General features: G+C 36.4%; 1 protein-coding gene across 2 annotated transcripts in view; it reads right to left on the reverse strand.

The window, feature by feature from the left end:
* Positions 1 to 2,967: 2,967 nt before the first annotated feature.
* cntn3a.2 (contactin 3a, tandem duplicate 2) overlaps positions 2,968 to 20,791 on the reverse strand; it is a 91,427-nt gene continuing 73,603 nt past the window's right edge. For both annotated transcript variants that reach the window (XM_053686477.1, XM_017486434.3), the window contains exons 15-23: positions 19,699 to 19,857; positions 17,923 to 18,072; positions 17,515 to 17,585; positions 16,995 to 17,223; positions 15,704 to 15,813; positions 15,156 to 15,342; positions 13,728 to 13,840; positions 12,824 to 12,989; positions 2,968 to 6,069 (exon numbers count right to left, since the gene is read on the reverse strand). In XM_053686477.1, coding sequence (XP_053542452.1) covers positions 5,972 to 6,069; positions 12,824 to 12,989; positions 13,728 to 13,840; positions 15,156 to 15,342; positions 15,704 to 15,813; positions 16,995 to 17,223; positions 17,515 to 17,585; positions 17,923 to 18,072; positions 19,699 to 19,857 — 1,283 coding nt within the window. In that variant the 3' untranslated portion in view covers positions 2,968 to 5,971. The remainder of the gene's footprint in view (positions 6,070 to 12,823; positions 12,990 to 13,727; positions 13,841 to 15,155; positions 15,343 to 15,703; positions 15,814 to 16,994; positions 17,224 to 17,514; positions 17,586 to 17,922; positions 18,073 to 19,698; positions 19,858 to 20,791) is intronic.

The raw sequence follows: 20,791 nt of genomic DNA on the forward strand, positions 1-20,791 counted from the left end.
GAGAATTCACTGAAGAGCTGCACTTAATTCAGGCGTTCTTGCATTGGCCCTCAAACATTTTTTTTATTTTATTTATTTATTTATTTCACACAGCTTCTTTACACAGATGGTTTCTTTTCCCATCTGTTGTGATTATGATCAGGATTTGGAGGTCCCTAAGAAAAAGTAAAGTGATGATAGGAAATGATGCAGTGAGTCATGTGAACAAATGGAGCTGAATGCAGCAGTTGTTTGATATGAACTGTGTATTTTTCTGTGCTCTCAAATGTTCACAAATGTTTCATCCACTGACTATGATACTGTCTCAGGGATTTTCTCAGTGAATACCTGTGCCATTAATCCATCCCACCCAATGGGTCATTTGGCACTACAGTGGAAAAGGTGTCAGCAAAGGCAATTAAATTTAACATTGCATAAGTCAAAATTCTATTGAATGGCATGATACCACTTTTTCATTTGATACCAAGACTCGAACCTTGAGTATCAGGCAATACTGATACACATCCGAAACCTTTTTTTTTTTTTAATTAATGTTTTACTTTAAAAAAAAAAAAAAAAAAAAAAAAAAAAAACCCATGAAACACTTTTTTTTTTTTTAAGTAAAAAAAAATGAAGTTAAAACACAAAACCACAGATTTCATGCAAAAATAATAAATATCCATCCATAGATTTTCTGTACTGCTTATCATATATAGGGTCGCAGGGAACCTGAAGCCTGTCCCAAGGAACTTGGGGCATGAGATGGGGGACACCTTGGACGGGGTGCCAACCCAGAGCAGGGCACAACTACACACACATTCACATACTATGGACGATATAGAGATGACAATCAGCCTACAGCGCATGTCTTGGGACTGGGGGAAGAAACTGGAGTACCTGGAGGAAACTCCCAAAGCACAGGGAGAATATGCAAACTCTATGCACACAGGGAAGAGGCGGGAATCGAACCCCCAACCCTGGAGGTGCAAGGCAAACATGCTAACCAACCGAACATCAATCAATCAATACAATATCTTTATATGCAAAGTAAAAAAAAAGAAAAAGAAAGAAAATTAGATTTGGAGTTCAATTCTAATTCCAATATTTTCCAATATGATTAAAAAAATGTCAGATGGGGGTGCATTGTGTTTAAAGCACTGGCTATATAAAGAACTCTTGGTAATGCCAAGAGAGCAAGATTCTGCACTGTTTTGATTTTCTAACTTGATCTAATAATAAAAAATATATATTTTTTTATAAATTAAATTTATTCAAAACAGATTATTAAAATTTTATTAAAATAACTTTTGCCAAGTGTTCACAGAATCCAAGTTTTCAGTCACCCCTAAAGAATACTGTGTGAGATGTTTTAAACCTGTGTTTTCAATCTGAAATCCCAAAGTGATCTTAATGTAATAATTATATAAACAAGCTACAACAGGCAGGCTGCAAGGACAATGTGTATATATATATATATATATATATATATATATATATATATATATATATATATATATATATATATATATTATAAACATGGGGGTAAATTTTCACTGCAATGGAAGGTCATATTCTGTTAGATGAGACATAATTAGACAAAACATGTTGTGCTTGAGAAAGTTAATCTTTTGTTTACAAACACTTTTGTAATACAAGTACATAAAGCAGAAAATCCAGTTGTTTTGATAACTTATCTACAAATGTATTGCACATCCATATTAACAAACAAACCAACTCAAGCCATGACAAATTCTAATCAACATGTAATTTAACACAAATCACTTGTATTATGGAGGTAAATCTCCAGCAAATAGTTTTATTACAGTTGTTTTTGTTTTTTTTTTTAAAAAAGAAGCTACATACACACATAAAACAATTGGAAACATGCACGGCTACTATACAGGATGTGGCAATTGCTTTTCAATATGAAAATATTGTCCTGATCAAACATGTCATCTCGCAGAGATTAAAGACATTCCAGTTATACAGCCGTATCAAAAGAGTTGGTCAAATGTTTACATGTTTGACAAAATGTGTCTACAACAGACAAAAGAAAGCACACATGCTAATATCTTTTTAAAAAAGCAAACAAAAAAAGCATATTTCAAGTTGTTGCGTTCTTTCCTGAATGTTTTAATGAATATGGTCTTGGTTGCCATACTCTGCGTCACTTAAACTTCTTTGCTTCTTTTTTCCATTACAAAGACTAAAATGGAGGCCATACAACAAAACAAAAAAGTCTGATATAGCCATCAAATTTTAAAAACTGAAATGAACAAAACAGTACATTAATAACACAAAAGAAATAAATTTATTATGATGTATACGCTATTGATTGTGCACAACACAACACAGCACACACACGCACACACACACCCATGTTTTCTTTCACACAAACAATTCCAACACATACCTGGCTAAAAATGAGAAAGAGATGGAAACATCATCCCTAAACCATAACTGACTTCATGCACCTATAATATGAACAGCCATAATCAGAAGCTGAATCAAAACTACACAGTGGTCCAAATCCAGGACAAAGGTTTCTGACAGCTTTGACAGATCGCAATGTGGCATTTACATCTGTACAACAGGTCTGTAAGAATAACACATTCTTCTACTCAAAGAAGGCCAAAGAAGAGGGAATGTTCACTTGCATTTTGTGCTGATTTTCATTTGACTTTAAAATCAGTGCTCAATGCAAAGACAGCTGCAAAGTGCTGCACTTTACATGACCAATGCTAAAGACCATGGGCTTACTGTGATCAGCCTTCTCTCTATCTTGTCAAGAGGACACTGGGAATGTCTGCAGTTGAGATGAAATGAGGGGGGAAAAAAACCCTAAATATCGTTCATCAGCTCTGTCTGGACTTGTCTACTATAGCTTGCTGCATTGTTCAATTCACATCCATCTTCTTTCTGCTGCTCTCATAACCAGAATATACACCATTGCCTGTTCAGTCAAAACCCCGGTGAGCTGCACAGAGATATTTTAGGATGTTTTAATGGCTCCTGATTTACTGCATGGATCAGACACTGCATTTATCATTACAAAACACAAGAAATATTGATGTGAAGATTAAAGCACAAGATTCATTTGCTTCCAGGTCATTTGTTCTTTGCTGTTCTACTAGAAAAATATTAGACTGAATGTCTAAACCATTGATCCAGACAAATTGCAGTCAGGATCTAAACTAGCCAAAACCTTTATTATATCTACAGGTTTAAGCCTCCTCCTCTTATGATCCTGAAAACACAAATGTAGCAGCTGTTACTGTGTACACAGGCACAGACAGTTATATACCTCTCCAAGGAGGTAAAATAGTAGTGTTACAGCCTGGAACTGAAATTATTAAATGTCAAATGCAAACAATATATAAGGTCTGGTGCAAGTAGTTGAACAAGACCAGGACAAAGAGAGTGGTTTGGTTATTAGTATATAACCAAAATATCCTAAACTTTGACCATCCCGCGGATCACTAATAAATCCATTATCAAAACATGGAAAGAACATGACACAAGTGGGACAAGTGGCTATACACCAAAAGCAGTGACTGTGTAAAGAAGGTATTAGTAAGAGAAGCGACCAAAACGAGTGGCAAAGATGCACAGCTCAAATGGGAGAAGTTGTTCCCAAGACAACCATTGTCCAGACATTTCACAAAGCTGGGCTTTATTGAAAAGTGGCAAGTAGGTTTGTAATGATAGACCCTTGTCATGACTCAATTTGATTCATGATGTAGGCTTCACAATTGAATTAAATTTGATTCTCAGTATATTTAGAACAAAATTATAACGAACATTTTTTTTTTTTTTACTGAAAAGAACAATGCATAAACTATGTGCATATTTGTCCATATAAAACGAAATAAATCAAACATTGCCACAATGCACATGGTCACATTTTTCCCAGATTGCAAAATTGCTGTGGCCCAGATCCAGCACACATACCACGAGGAATGATGGCACTTGGGCGGTCTTCTCCTGTTTGCCAGATTTGGGCCACAAGCAAGCCATAGCAATGCCACATGTGCTACATTTTTGAATGTGGCACAAAGGTGGCCCGCATTTCTTTTATGATATTTGGGCCATATTCACTATTTACCACATAGGCCACATTAGGGTCACATCCAGATTACACATTGCCGTAAGCACTGCATCTTTGCCTGACAAAAGGCCCGCTTGTGATTTGGGATATTTGGGCCATATTTGCTATTTTACATGTGGGCCACTTCAGGCTCATATCCTTTTTGTCTGGGCCAAAAGATTGCCAGCAGTGCCACATCGCTGCTTGAAGTGGCCCACATCCGGATGCTATCCGGGTTGCATTGCAATGTGTCGTGTCACAATGCATTGTTATAAACCTAAATCCTGTTATAAATTTTCCAAAAGGCATGTTCAATGTCTGTGGTATAATGAGACCAAAATGTAACTTTTTGGTCTTGGCATAAAGGACTGCATTTGGGTGACTGCTCATCACCCTCATGGGGATGCCTACAGTGAAGGATGGTAGTGGTAATATCATGCTGACAGTTACTCTTGGCCACTTGGTTGCTTCTCTGAACAAAGCACCCTGAGATGTTCAAAGTTTTGGATATTTTTTTTTTTATAAACAAATCATGATTGATATTTTTATGGATATTTGCCCTGTTTACATTTTTTGGGGGGGGGGGGATTTCTCCTAATTTGGATTTCCATCCACAAACCTTTCCCTATCATATGACAGCTACCCTCCCCTTTTTGAACTGTTGTGTCACAGGTCAATATAACACACTCAGAGGACAGCACTATCTACCCCCTTTCCACATACAGGAAATCACAGATGTCCTTGTTTGCCTAATGTTGCTGTGATTGACAGGGCAGAGACAGTAATGCCATCCCTCCCACCCAGAGAGCTCAGCCAATTTTGCTCCCTGGAATGAATGGCAAATTAATTACATTCAGGTACAGTTGTAACACTACAAAATGTGAATTAGTTTAAGGGGGTGAATACTTTTGCAACACAGTGTACAATAATCTGACTTTTGCACATATAAACCAGTCCAACTCTCAGTCCCTCTTTCTTCAATAATACAAAAAAAAAGTTATAGGCTGTTAGCTATCCTGAAGAAAATTTGTCTCATTAAAAGGCCCGAACAAATCTGTTGCTATGATATAATGCAGCTTGGGAGAATAACATCATATTATCAGCTTATATTAATACTCCAGTGGCATCTATAGACATGAGACATTATAAGCTAATAATAAATTTAAGTCTGCAACTCAATGTTACACTGTGCTTTCTATGTTAACAAAACCCAATAACTTAGTTCATGACATATAGCCATTGCTTCCACTAACCCAAAACAAATTGGCATCATAAGACACTCTCCTACATCCTCAAAGATAATGAAAGACTGAACAGTAAAGGCTTGAGGATGTAAAGTTAAATTAAAGATATGCAGCTATTGTATAGAAGGCACAGTGAAAAATCATATTCTGTAAAATGGGTACGCAGAAGCTGCGGAGCGCCAGTGATATGTAACAATATTGTATAAAAACACTGATTAACTTTACATTTTCATATCAAAAGGAATAAAAAGCATGTTTGGACAAACAGTAGCTTAGCAACAAGATGATGAAGGACATGACAAAAGACATGAACTACTTTGGCATGTAACATGGAAGTAAGGCATTTTGTTCTCCGCAAGGGTCACAGAGACCAGTTGGCAAGTAGTGCATATGAGTCATGACATCCGGGTACGGTACAAAAAAGTATGATCTAAATGTGGTCAGTCTATTTAAACACTTGCCTTGAGACCATAATATGCACACAAAATCCTGTAACGTTGAATTTCCTTGTCGGTTTTATCAAATGCACATGGTGCTGCCTCGGGTGAAATATGAGAAGGTTGGGTGTTTAAAAAAAATCTTTCAGTACACTGCTCTCATGATTTGTACGGAATGAGCACAGATGTTCAACTCAATAAGTCAAGTGCAATACTTGTCCTTTTCACAAAGTTGGCCTCATGGCAGTTAATGCGATGATAAAAAGCAAGGACAGGGGGATGGCGGTCAGTTGCCAACCTCTTGAACCCCGTACACTCATACCTGTAACACAGTGAAAGACAGCGTCAGCATATATCTGTCAAACAAATCAATTTATTTCACTCACACAACTAAAATCATGGCTTGCACTTTTAAAAAAGACTGTCTTCATAATTCATACACATGCATATTCTATTCATACTGTATACTGTTTATAATTTTTTTTTTTAAATTTTTCTGCAATACTTAAAAAACTCAACACAATACAGTAATTAAGTCCTTGAATTAATTTATCAATAAGTGTTTGATATATTTTTTATCTTTATTCAGCAGGTATACTTTATTAAAAAGCACTTATCTTGTCCTATTGTTTTTGGTCTTTTTAAAATTTAAATGTTGTTGCAACTTCTCATCCAAAAACAAGGATATTTAATAAAAAATAAAAAAAAACCCCAAAACTTCTTAATTATTTTTGACAATTTTTAATTGATTCTTAATGAATAGTAAAAGTGATTTAAGTCATAACAGCAGTGCAGTGTGCAACACGGCATTATGATGAACACTGATTCATCACTAATGTTAAAATGTTTGTAAGTTGACAAGGAATTCATGAAAGTATTTTGTTCTACAAGACAGGATAAGAGGTTCCAAACATAATTATGATTTATGCGTACAGGCTAGAATCTCTCACCTATCATTTAACAATGATAGCAGTCAAGAGATTATCAGTCTAAACTCAAAATTGATAGTAACACAAACACAATTTTGATATAAAGTGGGTCTGATTATAACAATAAACCTACACATCTCCTTTTACACTGCTCCACCTACAGCCTCAAAATTAATTTCATTTCTGACCAACAAAAACTAAACAATAAAAACTGACTCACACACAAACAAAACAGCAATAAGCCAGCATAATACCAGTAATTTATACTTGCACTAGCATGAAAATACAGTCCAATAACATGTTTTCCAGATTTAAGTTTTTAAGCAGATTTAAGCAATGTTTTTTGTGAAACACTGGTATAAAAATTATTGGTTAAGCCTCCCGTTGGAATAGCGTCAATGAGCCTCTTCACATAATATCTAAACGTTGGGACATTTGTAAATGGATTTAAGACTCCTTCATGCAGAACATTTCAAGTTCCTTTCTTGGGTTTGTGCATGTGGAATGCCCTTATCTGATTTTCAAATAGAACTCAAATCCACACACTGACCAATGACCAAGGCCACTGTGGTCCTGTAACCACTAGATTCAAAAGACCTCCAAAGCACTGATGATCCACTGCCATATTTTCTTGCCATCCCCTTTTTATGACAAATATACTGATGGTGTACATGCTCATGCATCCTCTTCCTGGCAAATACTGAACAACTCCATAATTCTCCATAAATGTTTCTTAAAGGCATACAATTTTTAATTCCCAGGAAAGGCTCCAGATCCAGTGCAGACATGACAGTATAAAGTGGTTACTGAAGATGAATGAATGAATATATTTTTTCATGTCCATTGGGCAGGTCAGCAACCATCGATCTAGTTTAGTGCTATAAGCTTTTAAAAAATTTTTTATTGATTGATTTTTTTTTTTTTTTTTTAAACAAGGGTATTTTAGGTGATTTTATGTTTGACACAGAATAGAATTTCTGGAGATTGCAAGCAAAGAAAATAAGGAGAACATTTAGATTATTTAAGGTGTCTTAAGTATAATGTACACTTACAAGCTACTTTAACAGGAACATTCATGCTCATTCAAGCAATTATCCAATCAACCAATCATGTGGCAGTAGCGTAATGCATAAATTCTTGCAGATATAGGTCACAAGCTTCAGTTGTTCACGTCAGACATCAAGAATGGAAAAAAATGATCTCAGTGATTTTGACCATGGCATAGTTATTAGTACCAGGTGGACTGGTTTGAGATCTTTCAGAAACTGCTGATTTCCTGTGATTTTTGTACACAACAGTCATTAGAGTTTACACATAATGGTGTGAAAAACAAAAACATCCAGTGAGGGAGAGAGGCCAGAGGAGAATGAACAGGAATGTAAGACTACAGTGGAAGCAGGCTCAGTGATCCTGGACAGTTGGAAAAACATCACTGGGACTTTTTCCAATCTTCAACTGCCCAGTTTTGCCTGTGCCCACTGTAGCCTCAGATTCCTTAAGCTCCATAAAGAAATCCTATTTTAATGATTATAAATTCATATTGTTTCCTTTTTATTTTGGCAGGAGAATATGAAATAATTGAAATATAATTTATTCACATCAAAAGTAGATTTTGTGGTCTATAATCACCATACAGTAGACTTTTTATAACAGCATATGTAAATGCATTGTTGGGGAGCAGGTAATTAAAAGTAATGACATTACTGACTTAACTAAACTTTCAGTAGCGTGACACTAGCTCTGCTACTTTAAAATAGTGTAGCTTTTCCAGTAACAAGCTACTTTTTCAAATGAGTAGCGATGTAGTATGACCAATAATTTGTTTGTTCAGTTATAATAGTGCACTTCATTGCATATCTGTGGTGCCCACTTGCTTCACAGGAATTAAGAGCCTCATTGTAATGCACATGGATATGAAGAGACTCTGATGGACACGTAAAGTGACCAACCACAGTTTGTTGCATGATGTATGGGGCGGATAAATGATAATGCCATTATAAACTAACACTGGAGTTTATTCTCTGACACAGTCAATATTACTGCTGCTTTGTTGTTAATAGGCAACACAACACAATGTTTACATTTACTTACAAATAAAATAAAAGAAACAAATTCGATAAGTTAATCAGTGCACGCCGAGGGATATATTTTATGTTCTGTAAAATAAATAAAATTTTATTCACCACACATTCTCTAAGGTCATACTCAGTTTTGCTATGATTGCTATGGTAAAATCACCTTCACAACTGTAGCAAAACCATGTATGACTTTTAAAAGAAGTCTTTCACAGAAATTGTGCGGCCAATGAAAGAGTGCGAGGAGCTGTGAATTTGTTTATTTGACACTATCCTTCATGTTGGCCTTTTCTTGTGTGAAAACAAGGCAACAGTAGACAAGCCACTCACATAACATATTTATCTTATCAACTGCATTGCTAGTCTGACATTAGCAAAACAGACCATAAACAGTGCCCTCCACTAATATTGGCACCCGTGGTTAATATAAGCAAAGAAGGCTGTGAAAAATTGTCTTTATTGTTTAACCTTTTGATCTTTTGTTCAAGACATTCACAAAAATACTCTGCTCTCATGGATATCAAACAATCACAAACAAAACAGGTTTATCAAAAAAAAAAAAAACCTTGTTAAATATAGGTGTACAACAATTATTGGCACCCCATGAATTCATATGAGAAAAATATATTATGACGTATTGATATTTGACAGTTTTTTAGTCATTCATAACAATGTGGAAGACCAAGGAATATAGCTGTGATGTGAGGCAAAAGCATTGAAAATTGAGCTTCACAAAATAGTTACTGGCTATAAGAATATAGCAAAAGCATTGAAAATGATTGAGGTGTTCAACATCCCTCCTCATCCCATTTTCATATTGTTGAAAATTGTTGACCTTTACTTCAGGGATTATCCCACTTTACCCTTATATTGATTTTCAAGATGGCATCCATGTGAAATAAGTGTACTGAAGGCAGAAAACAGTACTTGCAGGCATGGATTTTTGGGGGTGTAGAAAGAGTGGCCTCCACTATGATTGGATGCTTTCAATGACTCTGCAGACTAACCAACCTCATAACATTTTTGTTTTTTGGGACGGCTGTGGCTCAGGTGGTAAAGCGGGTTGTCCACTAATCTCAGGGTTGGCGGTTTGATCCCTGGCCCACATGACTCCACATGCCAAAGTGTCCTTGGGCAAAACACTGAACCAAGTTGCTCCCGATGGCAGCTCTGCTACCATTGGTGTGTGTGTGAATGGGTTACTGAGAAACAGTGTAAAGTGCTTTGTAGAACTGCTAAGGTCAAAAGGCACTATACAATAGACCATTTACCATTTGGTTGCCAGGACACGTCTATAGCTGACTCTACCATGTTTGGAAGATTGAGATTCAACTCACAAAATCCATGCATGTTTACAGCAGATTTGTCCTGATAAAAACAACTGTAACTGTATTCTCTGTTGCAGTTAATAAGTTTCCCTGGTACAACTATCCTAACATGCAATCACATGTTTAACAAATGACAACAAACAGATAATTCAGTAATTGACTACTACATTCTGACATGATTATTGGTTACACAAAGTGCATGTTTTTACAAAGTGACATTTTGTGAAAATCATTTGAAATTATATAAGGTATAGCCAATTTTATTAGAGCAAATCTGCTGTCAACATGGACTAAAACTGTGACTTGAAATATTCTGTTCAAGTGCCTTAATCAAGTGCTGGGCCATCACAGGCCCATCACAGGCCACCACAGCTTCATTGATCCATGGCATAGATTGTACAAGTCTCTGGAACTGTATTAGATGGATCAAACACCATTCTTCCAAAAGATAATCCCTCAGTTGGTGTATTGATGGTGGTGTAGACTGCTGACTAACATGTTGCTCCAAAAAATTCCATACCTGTTCATCTGAGTTGAGATCTGGTGACAGGGAATGCCATAGCATATGATAATTATCATTATTTTCATACTCATCACTCATCAAACCATTAAATGATTCCTCGTCCCTGTGAACAGGGGCAGTGTCATGCTGTATGAGACCACTCCCACGTCCATCAGGATAGAAATGTCCTGAGTGGTGCAATAGAAAAGCCTTAATGCTCAGATATCACTAGTTCAAATACTGACGATGCGAAGACAGCAAAATTGGCTGTGCTCTCTGGGTGTGAGGACTGGCATACTTGCTCTTCCCTGTCAATCACAGTGACACTAGTCAACTGCAGGCGTCTGTGAGCTTGTGTGTGGAGATGAGGGCACTCTCCTCTGAGTGTATTGCACTACCCTGTGATGCAGCATGATCAACAATTCAAAAATGTGGCTGGCTGACTCCACATACCTTGGAGGAAACATCTGCACCTCGATTTCCCAAGAGTGTAGTGATTTTATGGTCATGGCATTCAAATAAACAGAGACAAGCAGTTTAATTTATATTTATGTTGTTATACACTAAGAAATAATAATAAATTCCAGTGCACTTATGCAATGAGGACATGTATGTCAACTTTTTCCAGTTTGAGCTGTGCTAAAAGCAAACATGAATGTAGGGCTTATTATAGCATGCCCGTTTGAGTATTTTTCATCTGCTCCTCACTGGCAAAAAAAATAATAATAATAATTTAAAAAATCATACTGTCAAGATTTGGCTAAAATATTTTTTTTCCCTTCATGCCATAATGATTTCCACTACATTAGATCTCACTTTAATGATGAAATAAATCCTGCATAATCTTAGCAACTATAGTATATTTACCATTGTATCTAAGATTTCTGCATATTAGGAATTATTAAAATGACACAATTAATTAGTTTCAGTTTTAAAAGCAAGACTGCAGTCTGGGAAATGCTTTATATATATATATATAATATATATATAAATTATATATATAATATATATATATTATTTCTATCCATTCCGGTCCCAAAACAAACTGAACAAATAATTTCAATAGGAGTATCTAGGCCAGGAGTTGTGCACACAAGATTTAATGAGCATATTTTAATTAAGTTTATGAGCTGGATGTGTAGCAACTTTTAAGATGATCAAATTACACACATCCCCATAATAATAGGCACTATGTGTTTAATTGTATGTTTACCACTGAAATAAGGAAACGTACCACAGTAAAATCAATATGTTTAAATTAATTCTTAATTGATTGCTCTGTCTAAAAGCGCCATGTTTCTAAGTGCATTTGTATTTAAAAAAAAAGACTATTAACACTAGTCGTACTATTCTGTGCTATATTACAAATACTCTGAAAATGCCCAAAGGTTTGTTTGTTTATAAGAAGTGGATTTTGAAGTCCAAGAGGACTGAAAATGTGAAAAGCCTCCCTCACCTTTAGTTTTGTCTGTTTGTACCTCAGTATGTAGGAGAGAGTTGAGATCAGGCAGAGATGGATGGCTAGAGCTATAGATAGTTAATAAAGATCACACTACTTAGCCCAGCGGAGGATACAAGGTGTACACTGCAAATCTCAAATCACTGAATGCTCATTTACTGAGCCGCATTAAATGCTGAGGGGTGCAATTCTTGTGAAGGGATTTGCAAGAATTTGCACCTGCTCTTTTTGCATGGTGGACATAATAAACCTGCAAACATTATGAGGTTAATTTTATGCTGTCTACTTTAACTGGAGGTATTTATGTTTAATTTCTCTTTGATGATATTTATTCTTTATATTGCAGGCTATGATACACTGTACATGGGTGATAAATGTAACTGAATGTTATTCTGGCAGTGGCCTGTTACTTCAATACTTAAGTAACTCAAAATATTAGATAAAGGGCTCTGCTTATTTAAATAAATAAATAAATAAACAAAAACTTGCTTTTCCTACATATTGTTAAGTTAATGTGTATCTGGAATAAGCCACTAATGGCCAAGTAAACCAAGACTGTTTTCAAATTTGGTTAATTGGTGCCGTGGGTGCACAAAATGCATGTACAGAGTTTAGTAATTGGTGACTTTCAGATTTTTCTCCTTTTAGTATAAACTAGGTGGTTCTATTCTTGGATATGGCGAGCCTAGCTTTTATCTTGAATGGCCTATTTGAGTCTTAGCAACTAGTGCGTGAAACTGACAATAAATCCAACCCTATCTAGATTACAACAAGGCTTCTTACTCAGTTTGTGAATGTTGATGGGCTCAGTGGGCATGCCGTCTCCGCTGTCGCTCAGAGCACAAATCTGAATGATGTAATTATCGTCGGCAGGGAGGATGAGCTCCACAGAGGTAACGTTAGTGGTCACTGTGTTAATCTCAGTATGTCTGTTCCTTGTGTAAGAAACCTGGAGAATGGGACAACAAAAAAAGCTTTCTGATTGCAATCATATCAAGTCAAATTTATAATAAGTTGGATTCATATTAATATCACAATCATATGAGCTTATACCACAGCATGATTGAATGCTCAAATCTGATTTGTCAAAATGTGTGCATTTTTTCATATAACAGCAGAGAGAGAGACAGACAGAGAGAGAGAGAGGGAGAGAGAGAGACGGGGGGGCTTTTGAAGAATGACTGTTTATCACAGCTGTTATTATTGGCGACTTAAGTCGGTGATTTAAGTTCAAAAGTTACACCAATATTTATGCAAGGAAAGTGTATGTGCAGCCCAAAGCAAGTATTTAAGCATGGCAAACTGTGGTTACATCAAGCTATCAGAAAGTAGCATTGGACTTAATACTGTTCCTTGCTCAGGCTGATATTGCACAAGAAAACTGGGCTTCCAGGGTCTCCAGACTTGTATTTGTCTTTGGCAAATGACATTTCTAAAGTCCACTGTCTGAGGTCTAAATACCAATGTGAGCAATTTTGGCATTAACCTCTCCAGTACGTGCATGCAACTCTAAATACGGTCATGACCAAGATATTACTGTACCAAGTATAACATACATTATTTTTGATTGTCATTCAGTTTCGCTATAATCCAGGACAAAAACATTTTGCTCTTTTAACTTTTTTTTAATGGTCTTTTTTTCTTTTGTTGTTGTACATATATTTTTCCATATAATCTTATACCTTACCTTATATCCCGTTACCTCTGACTCCATCTCCATGGTAACTACAGGGTCCCAGTGAACAGTCAGCTTTGAGCCAATCAGATTCCACTCCACATTTACTGGTGGCTGTCCTGGTGCTACGGAAAAAGAGCACTAATCATTCACTGATATAGCTTTGCTACTTAAGCATTCAAGTGGAAAGTCCAAAATACTACTATATATGTGGTGCAAATAATAACACTGTTCTAACTGTATTACCTAACGACAGTATTTTTTGATTATGTACAAATGTGTGTGTGGAATTAGAACACAACCACAGAGATGGATATAGCTACATATAAACATACTCATGAACATCTGAAAATGCTATTGTTAGGTATTAGGCTGGGGGGGAAATGTTCTGCTAGTGCCATAAAACAAGGAATGAAACAAAGACCTATCTGAATTTTCTCCCTGAGTTTTCTCCCTTGAGATGCTTTGCCAGGCCTGAGGCTTTGCCAACCCCAGAGCATGATGCTACGTCCAGTGTCCTTGATTGTAGGAATGGGGTTACCAGACATAATGTTTTAAGACAAAAGGACTCACAAACCTTATCCAAAAGCTCCCAGATTTTGTCACATGACACTCTCTCATAGAGGCCAGATCTCTGAAGCGCTGATAATATTGTTGAGGTCTGCACAGGTTCTCCTATTTCAGCCAATGCGCTCTATAACTCATTCAGTGTCGTACACAGTAAAATCTCTAGTGTTGAATTAACACCCAGAGTGTTCATTTGTGTCCAATGGACTTATATAAACACTGTAGGTGTAGGTGTTAAATCAACACTGGGGATTTTGCTGTGTAGCTGGCCTCTTGAATACTCTGACAACTTCCCTTCTTGCCTGTGTTCTCAATTGGAAGGATGGCCTGATCTTGGTAGTGTCTGGGTTGTGTCGTATTTTGTTCCACTTTGTTATAATGGATTTCACTCCTAGAAGGTTCAAAGCATTGCTAATCGTTTTCATACTAACAGCATCATCTCTAAGGTTCACTGGCAGTTACTTGGTTCTCCTAACAGCAGGACTAATCTGATCTGCAGTTTTACCTGTGACCTCCCAAACAGGTACATTTAAAATGAACACAAGTGTATCTTGTTTGACATATTTAGTGTGAGTGCTCAAGAAAATTAAATACTAGTCCTAATTTAGACTGTTAAAAGAAAGGGGGTGAATACTTATCAATTAAGCAGCTTTTAGATTTGACATTTTTAAAGTAATTCTGAGGACATCTAGATAAATGTATTTAATTTTATTTACATAGAGAGTCACATCAAAAGGAGCAGAAAACAAATCTCATTCTAATACACTTAAATTTGATTTGTGAAATAATCACTAGAAGGTGAATACTTTCTAGAGGTACTGTATACACTATGTAGACCCAGGCTAATTCTTGGTGGTGTTGTTTTCTACTCACGAGACTTTTTGGTGGTGATGTTAATGGTAGGTGTGCGTGGCCCAGTTCCTGCTGTGTTAAAGGAGCTCACTGTAAGGAAATATTGAGTGTACCCCTTCAGGCCACTGATGTTCACTGTATACTGATTTGCAGACACTCGCACTTTCCCCATGGTCTCTGGCTTAGTGTCATCTTCCCAGTACATGACCTGTGTTTGCACAGTAGAGTAGAGAACACAGATAGATGTGAAAAATTTTGACTTGGAAAAAGTCATGAAAATGTAGAAAATTTACAGTCAGTGCACAGTGCTATAGCCTTAAAAGTTTATGGTATTACAGTGATATGAATTTATAGTAAATAATGTAATATTTTGTAATGTAATAATGTATGGTTGACTGTTTCTATGAAGCTGTACTTAAAGCCTACCCTAAACAGAAGCAACCTCAATTGTATTTCTAAATGGAATGTTGTCATGTTCATGGAGAGACCAGGTGCAATGTGGGAATACCAGTGATGCATTTCAACATGTGGGTGAGTCACTTTCTTTTACAAGGTTGGGAAAGACATACCTCATAACCCAAAACTCTTTCGGGAGAGTCAGAGAGTGTCTGCCAGCTCACTTCAAATTCGGTGTCAGAAATACTCCGAGCCCAGACGCCCCCTGGCATTCTGCTGGGCTCTGTAAGAAAGGAGAACACCAGAGAGGACCATAGAATGTAGAATGTTAAAGAGATTTTTAAAAAATAGACAAAAAAGAAATCAGTAGTGCAGGCAACAATTTCTGCAAAACACAATGCTCAAATGACAATCTGCAGTAAAACTGATATAAAGCCTTTTCGCCAAGACTGTAAATGATTATCCCTTAGCTTAATTTGAAAACTGATTGGTACAAAAGAACATTATCAGTATAGAAATTAAATTAATGCCAGAGCTTGGTGACAGGTCATTATCACCCTGTCAGCCCTTTCTTGCATAAACAATATCTAACTGCCTATTAAAAAACTAAAACCTCTGTGCCTTTCTAACTTCCTTCCGCATAATTATCTTGCGTGATCAGTTTTTAGTGTCGACACAGAATTCACCTAATGCTTACATATGCATTACTGTTAGAAGATTTACACAATAAAATTTTAAAAAAGTGCAACTATATGCTCAAGTAACCATTCTGGTCATGTAAATCACTAATAACAATAACAACACAGTAGAGCAAAATGTAATATTTTATATGAGACCATATAAAATAGATGATGAGATTTTGCTATGTGCTGAGTCATCAAAATGCGCTCACTGTGGATTATCTAAAATTCTGAAATGTGTACTACACAATTTATTTTTCGGGATCTCAGTCTAAACCAAAAAGCATAGAACAACCTAAGTCAGCGTAGCATGGTTATCACATCACCATGCAATATTTGTTCATGGAAAAAGGCTAATGTTTTGTGCCACACGCATCATCCTTTGTGTGTGAGTAGGTGGCAGACTGAAGATTATTCAAATCATGCCTTCAAATGTTCAATAATAATTCTGTAATAATGGGTACAAAGTGAGTTAGAATTAAAGTGCAAGTTTAAAGTTTCTATTGAATACTATGTATTCCATTATTATGAAAATATTTATGGTAAAATTAAAGCTGTGATGGTATATTGGTATATCTGTATGTTAGTACAGTGTTCAAATCGGAAATATTTTCTGAAACCTGAAAAAAACTAACAAAAAACATTGTCATTAAATTTGAAATATCTGAAAATGTGAAGGTTGTAGGAGATACAGTCATGTATCATCCCCCAGTTAAAATGAGAGGTGGTAGTTAAAAATACCTGTACCTGTGTGTGGTGTGAAGAGTACAGCTTGTACACTCACCTTCCTCCGCTGAGAACACTGTGGTGACAGGGCTGAAGGGTCCCTGGCCTTTCACATTGTACGCACCAACTTTCACAGTGAAAGGAGAAAATGGTGCAATGCTCTCATTGCGGTAAACATAGCGACCTGGTGCTGACGTCACAACATGTGTCCACGTTAGCTCACCAAGCAGCCGCAAAGCAATGATATAACCAAAACCGTCTCCATTCTGCAGCTCCTCAGGCACAGGCTGTGAGGAAAAATACAAAACTATAGTCATATTAAAACACATACACCATGTTCACAACTTATGCTAATCTAGAGCTTGTTGTTGCCTGTGGAAAATGCACAATATGACAAGAAACTTGTTTGTAATAAGAAGCCACTGCTGAAAATAAATGGCATTATAGGACCCTAGGGCCCAGCTGGAGAATAGGTCTAGCTTTGGCTGGGGGTAATAAACACTGCTGTTCAATTCCATTCAATTAGGTGAAACCATTAGCTCACGCAAAGGGACTGGTAATACAGACAGATGACTCACCTCCCACGTTATTACCAATTCAGACTTGGAGCCTCCCCCACCGCCAACATTAGCTGGTGCTGTATCAGGAACTGGGTACAACAGCACAAAACATTCTGCACTGAGAGCAGCACACATATGGCACCTGTCTATGCTTGGTACTCGTTTTGATCGTTCACTGACTTTTATTTTCCTTCCTTTATTTTTAGCCTCGTTATAACTTTCATATCGTTTCATGATGATTTTCTTCTTCATTTTTATATTTATGAAAGAAACTGAGGCAAATACGTAAAGACTGGTGTTAGAGAAATAATATCTAGTATTATTTAAGCATTACTCTAGTAATAACCTTCATATTATATCATATAGCATCTTATCACTGTATCATACTGTAGCATATCATCTTGCCAGTGGAATGTTGGGACTCACCTGCATCCTCGGTTCTGGTCTTGAGTGACGCCGGGCTTGGTTCCCCTACGCCAACGCTGTTTCTAGCCAGCACTCGGAACTCATACTCCACCCACGCATTCAGGTCCACCACTGTAGCAGTCAAAGTGTTCCCATCTATCACCTCGGGTACTGAGAAGAGATAAACAAGATCTAGCCTAGACAAAATGATCGTGATTACCTGCAACTCCAACAACAAATGCATGAGACAACACAATGAAGTGGCCTTGAAAGAAACCAGACCTGGTTCCTCAAAAGGAACCAGTCCTCTTTTGGGTAAAATTGAATAGTGTGATTATAAATAATATTTTATAATGTCAGTGCCTCCAGAAAATTATTCACCCCTCAATGATTATTTCTCTCTTTTTTTAAATTGTTTTTATTTAAGAATATCAGAGTGGGATTTTTTTTCTGCTCCTTTTGAATTGACTCTCTATAGAAATAAAATTAAACAATGAATTTTGATGCCATCAGTATTATTTGAAAATAAAAAACCTAAAAACTTAATTTATAATTATTCACCCATCTCAGAGTGAATGTTGCTTGGTTGTCTTGGATGTGTCTCTATGAGCTTATGAGCTTTGCACATTTTGATGTTGGCATTTTCTTTCTTTCTTTTAAATTTTCATTGTCAAATTAGATGAAGAATATTTTAGGGCACAATTTTAACACAAAACTTTTTTCAAGCCATTCCTTTTTTTGCCCTGGGCTTTGGCTTACAGTCCTATTGGGACATAAATTTTTACCCTGGCCACAGATTTATGGCTTAGTGTTACCTGGGTGTTGGACTTGTATTTCGTCTGAACCAAAAATAACACTTTGCTTTTAGACCAAACAACTCAAAATCTTTTCCCAAAAGCTTTCAGAGTTATTCATATTCCTTCCAACAAATGAGAGGTGTGCCTTTATGCTAGCCTTTTCTGAAGTGGCTTCCTGCTGGCCACTCTCCTGTAGAGGCCAGATCTGTGAAGAGCTGATGATATTGTTGAAGTCTGCACAGGTTCTTTCATTCCAGCCAGTGAGCACTGTACCACCTTCGGTATCATAGCTGGCTCTTGAACGATTCTCTGAAAACTGCCCCTCTTGCCGGTCTTCTCGATTTTTAAGGATGGCCTGATCTTGGTAGTGTCTGGGTTGTGCCCTATTTTCCCCCTTTGTTATAATGGATTTTATAGTGCTCCCTGAAAGGTTCAAAGCTTTCTGTGTTTTAATAACCTTTTTATAATCTATTATACCTGTTTAACCTATTTATTGTGTAAGCATACAACAGGACAAAAGTGGATTTAAAATTAACATAGGTGTACCCTGTATTTATAATATATAGTGTGAGTGCATAAGAAAATTAAAGTCCTAGTCCTAATTTAGACAGTTAAAAGAGGGGGGGATGCAAGAAGAGAAATAATCACTAAGGGGTGAATGCTTTCTGCAGGCACTATATACTGTATAATATAAACTCAAGCAGTAAGTGTGCTGAAAAAATGTTCAGTCTTGAAAAAATTTCAGTTCTGTTAATGGAACATCATTTCTGTAATATAATAACATTTTACAAAATAGTTTTATCATACTCATTAGGGAAATTAAGCCTAGCACAAAGTTGTTTATTGTGAAACCTTTTAAATTGGTCATTTTCATTTGAACTTTGTAACCAATTTCAAAGGAATTTTAAAGGAACACTGGCTGGTGAGCTCCAGAGAAAGCCATTACACATTAAAACAAAGAGCTATTTACTGTATATTGTCAAACATAAGTTCTCTTTACCTGTATTCACTGCCTGCCATCCCACAGTGAATGCTGTTTTGGTCTGGATGATGTAGCTGAGGATGGGACTGCCATTGTCCTGGCCAGGCCTCCAGGAGAGTTGCGCTGTGCTGTCTGTAATCTCTTCTACTGTTACACTGTCTGGAGCTCCAGGGGGACCTGACTCAATTCAAAAATTAAATTTTTAATTTATGACTTCATTCATTTATTCACCAAGGGGTAAATTATTTTTTGTAACTTATCCCAACTTGGGTGAAAGCAAGGATCAGAGAGCTGGGTAAGCCACTGCACAGTGCCACTTGAGCAATCAAAAGGTAATGGCGAGCATTGGAAATCTCACAGTTCTTGAATTTGTACTCACTAATCCATACTAAATATTCTATGGTTAGCTTCAGTCACACTAAAACCCTGGAGCTGTCGAGAAAAACAAACACTCTCTTCAAGCTATAATACTGCATTAACTGGCTTAATGTGATGGAAGGCTGTATTTGCAAGAATATGACAGTGAACTAAGCTTTCTAGTGTGTTACTTGTTTAAACAGAATACTAAAGTGCTTTAAAGCTACAATATGTAATAAACAAACAAACAAACAAACGAATAAGCTCCATCATAAATGATACCATTATTTCAAACCTATCATATGAAACACTCAAGCACTCTTGTTTGTAAACAGACTACGATAACATATAATAATAGAGATACTTCATATTTTAATCTCTGCTAAACTGCTGTACTATTTCTAAGCCTGCTTTAATCTTTTAAACTGCAGATGTTGACCATGCTGGGCAAAGATTAATTAAAAGGTATTGATCCTCTAAAGCTCATTAGTGTTCTATGATAAACACCTTTGACAGGTTCCTCTAATTAACTCATACTAAAGGAACAAAACAATGGATCAATTCATATTACATGGAGAAAAAAAATTAACACGAGAGTGCAAGAGTTTGGTGTAAAGTGCTTAAGTTATTCATTTGCCAATTAAAAATATTTTCTACTTGCAACATGAATATAACTACATAGTTTTACATTCTGACATGCACATACATTTTTAAAAAGATAATTATTATGAATAATATAATGCATTAATTATAG

The sequence above is a fragment of the Ictalurus punctatus genome, chromosome 15 (genome assembly GCF_001660625.3).
Source record: "Ictalurus punctatus breed USDA103 chromosome 15, Coco_2.0, whole genome shotgun sequence".
NCBI classification, from domain to species: domain Eukaryota; kingdom Metazoa; phylum Chordata; class Actinopteri; order Siluriformes; family Ictaluridae; genus Ictalurus; species Ictalurus punctatus.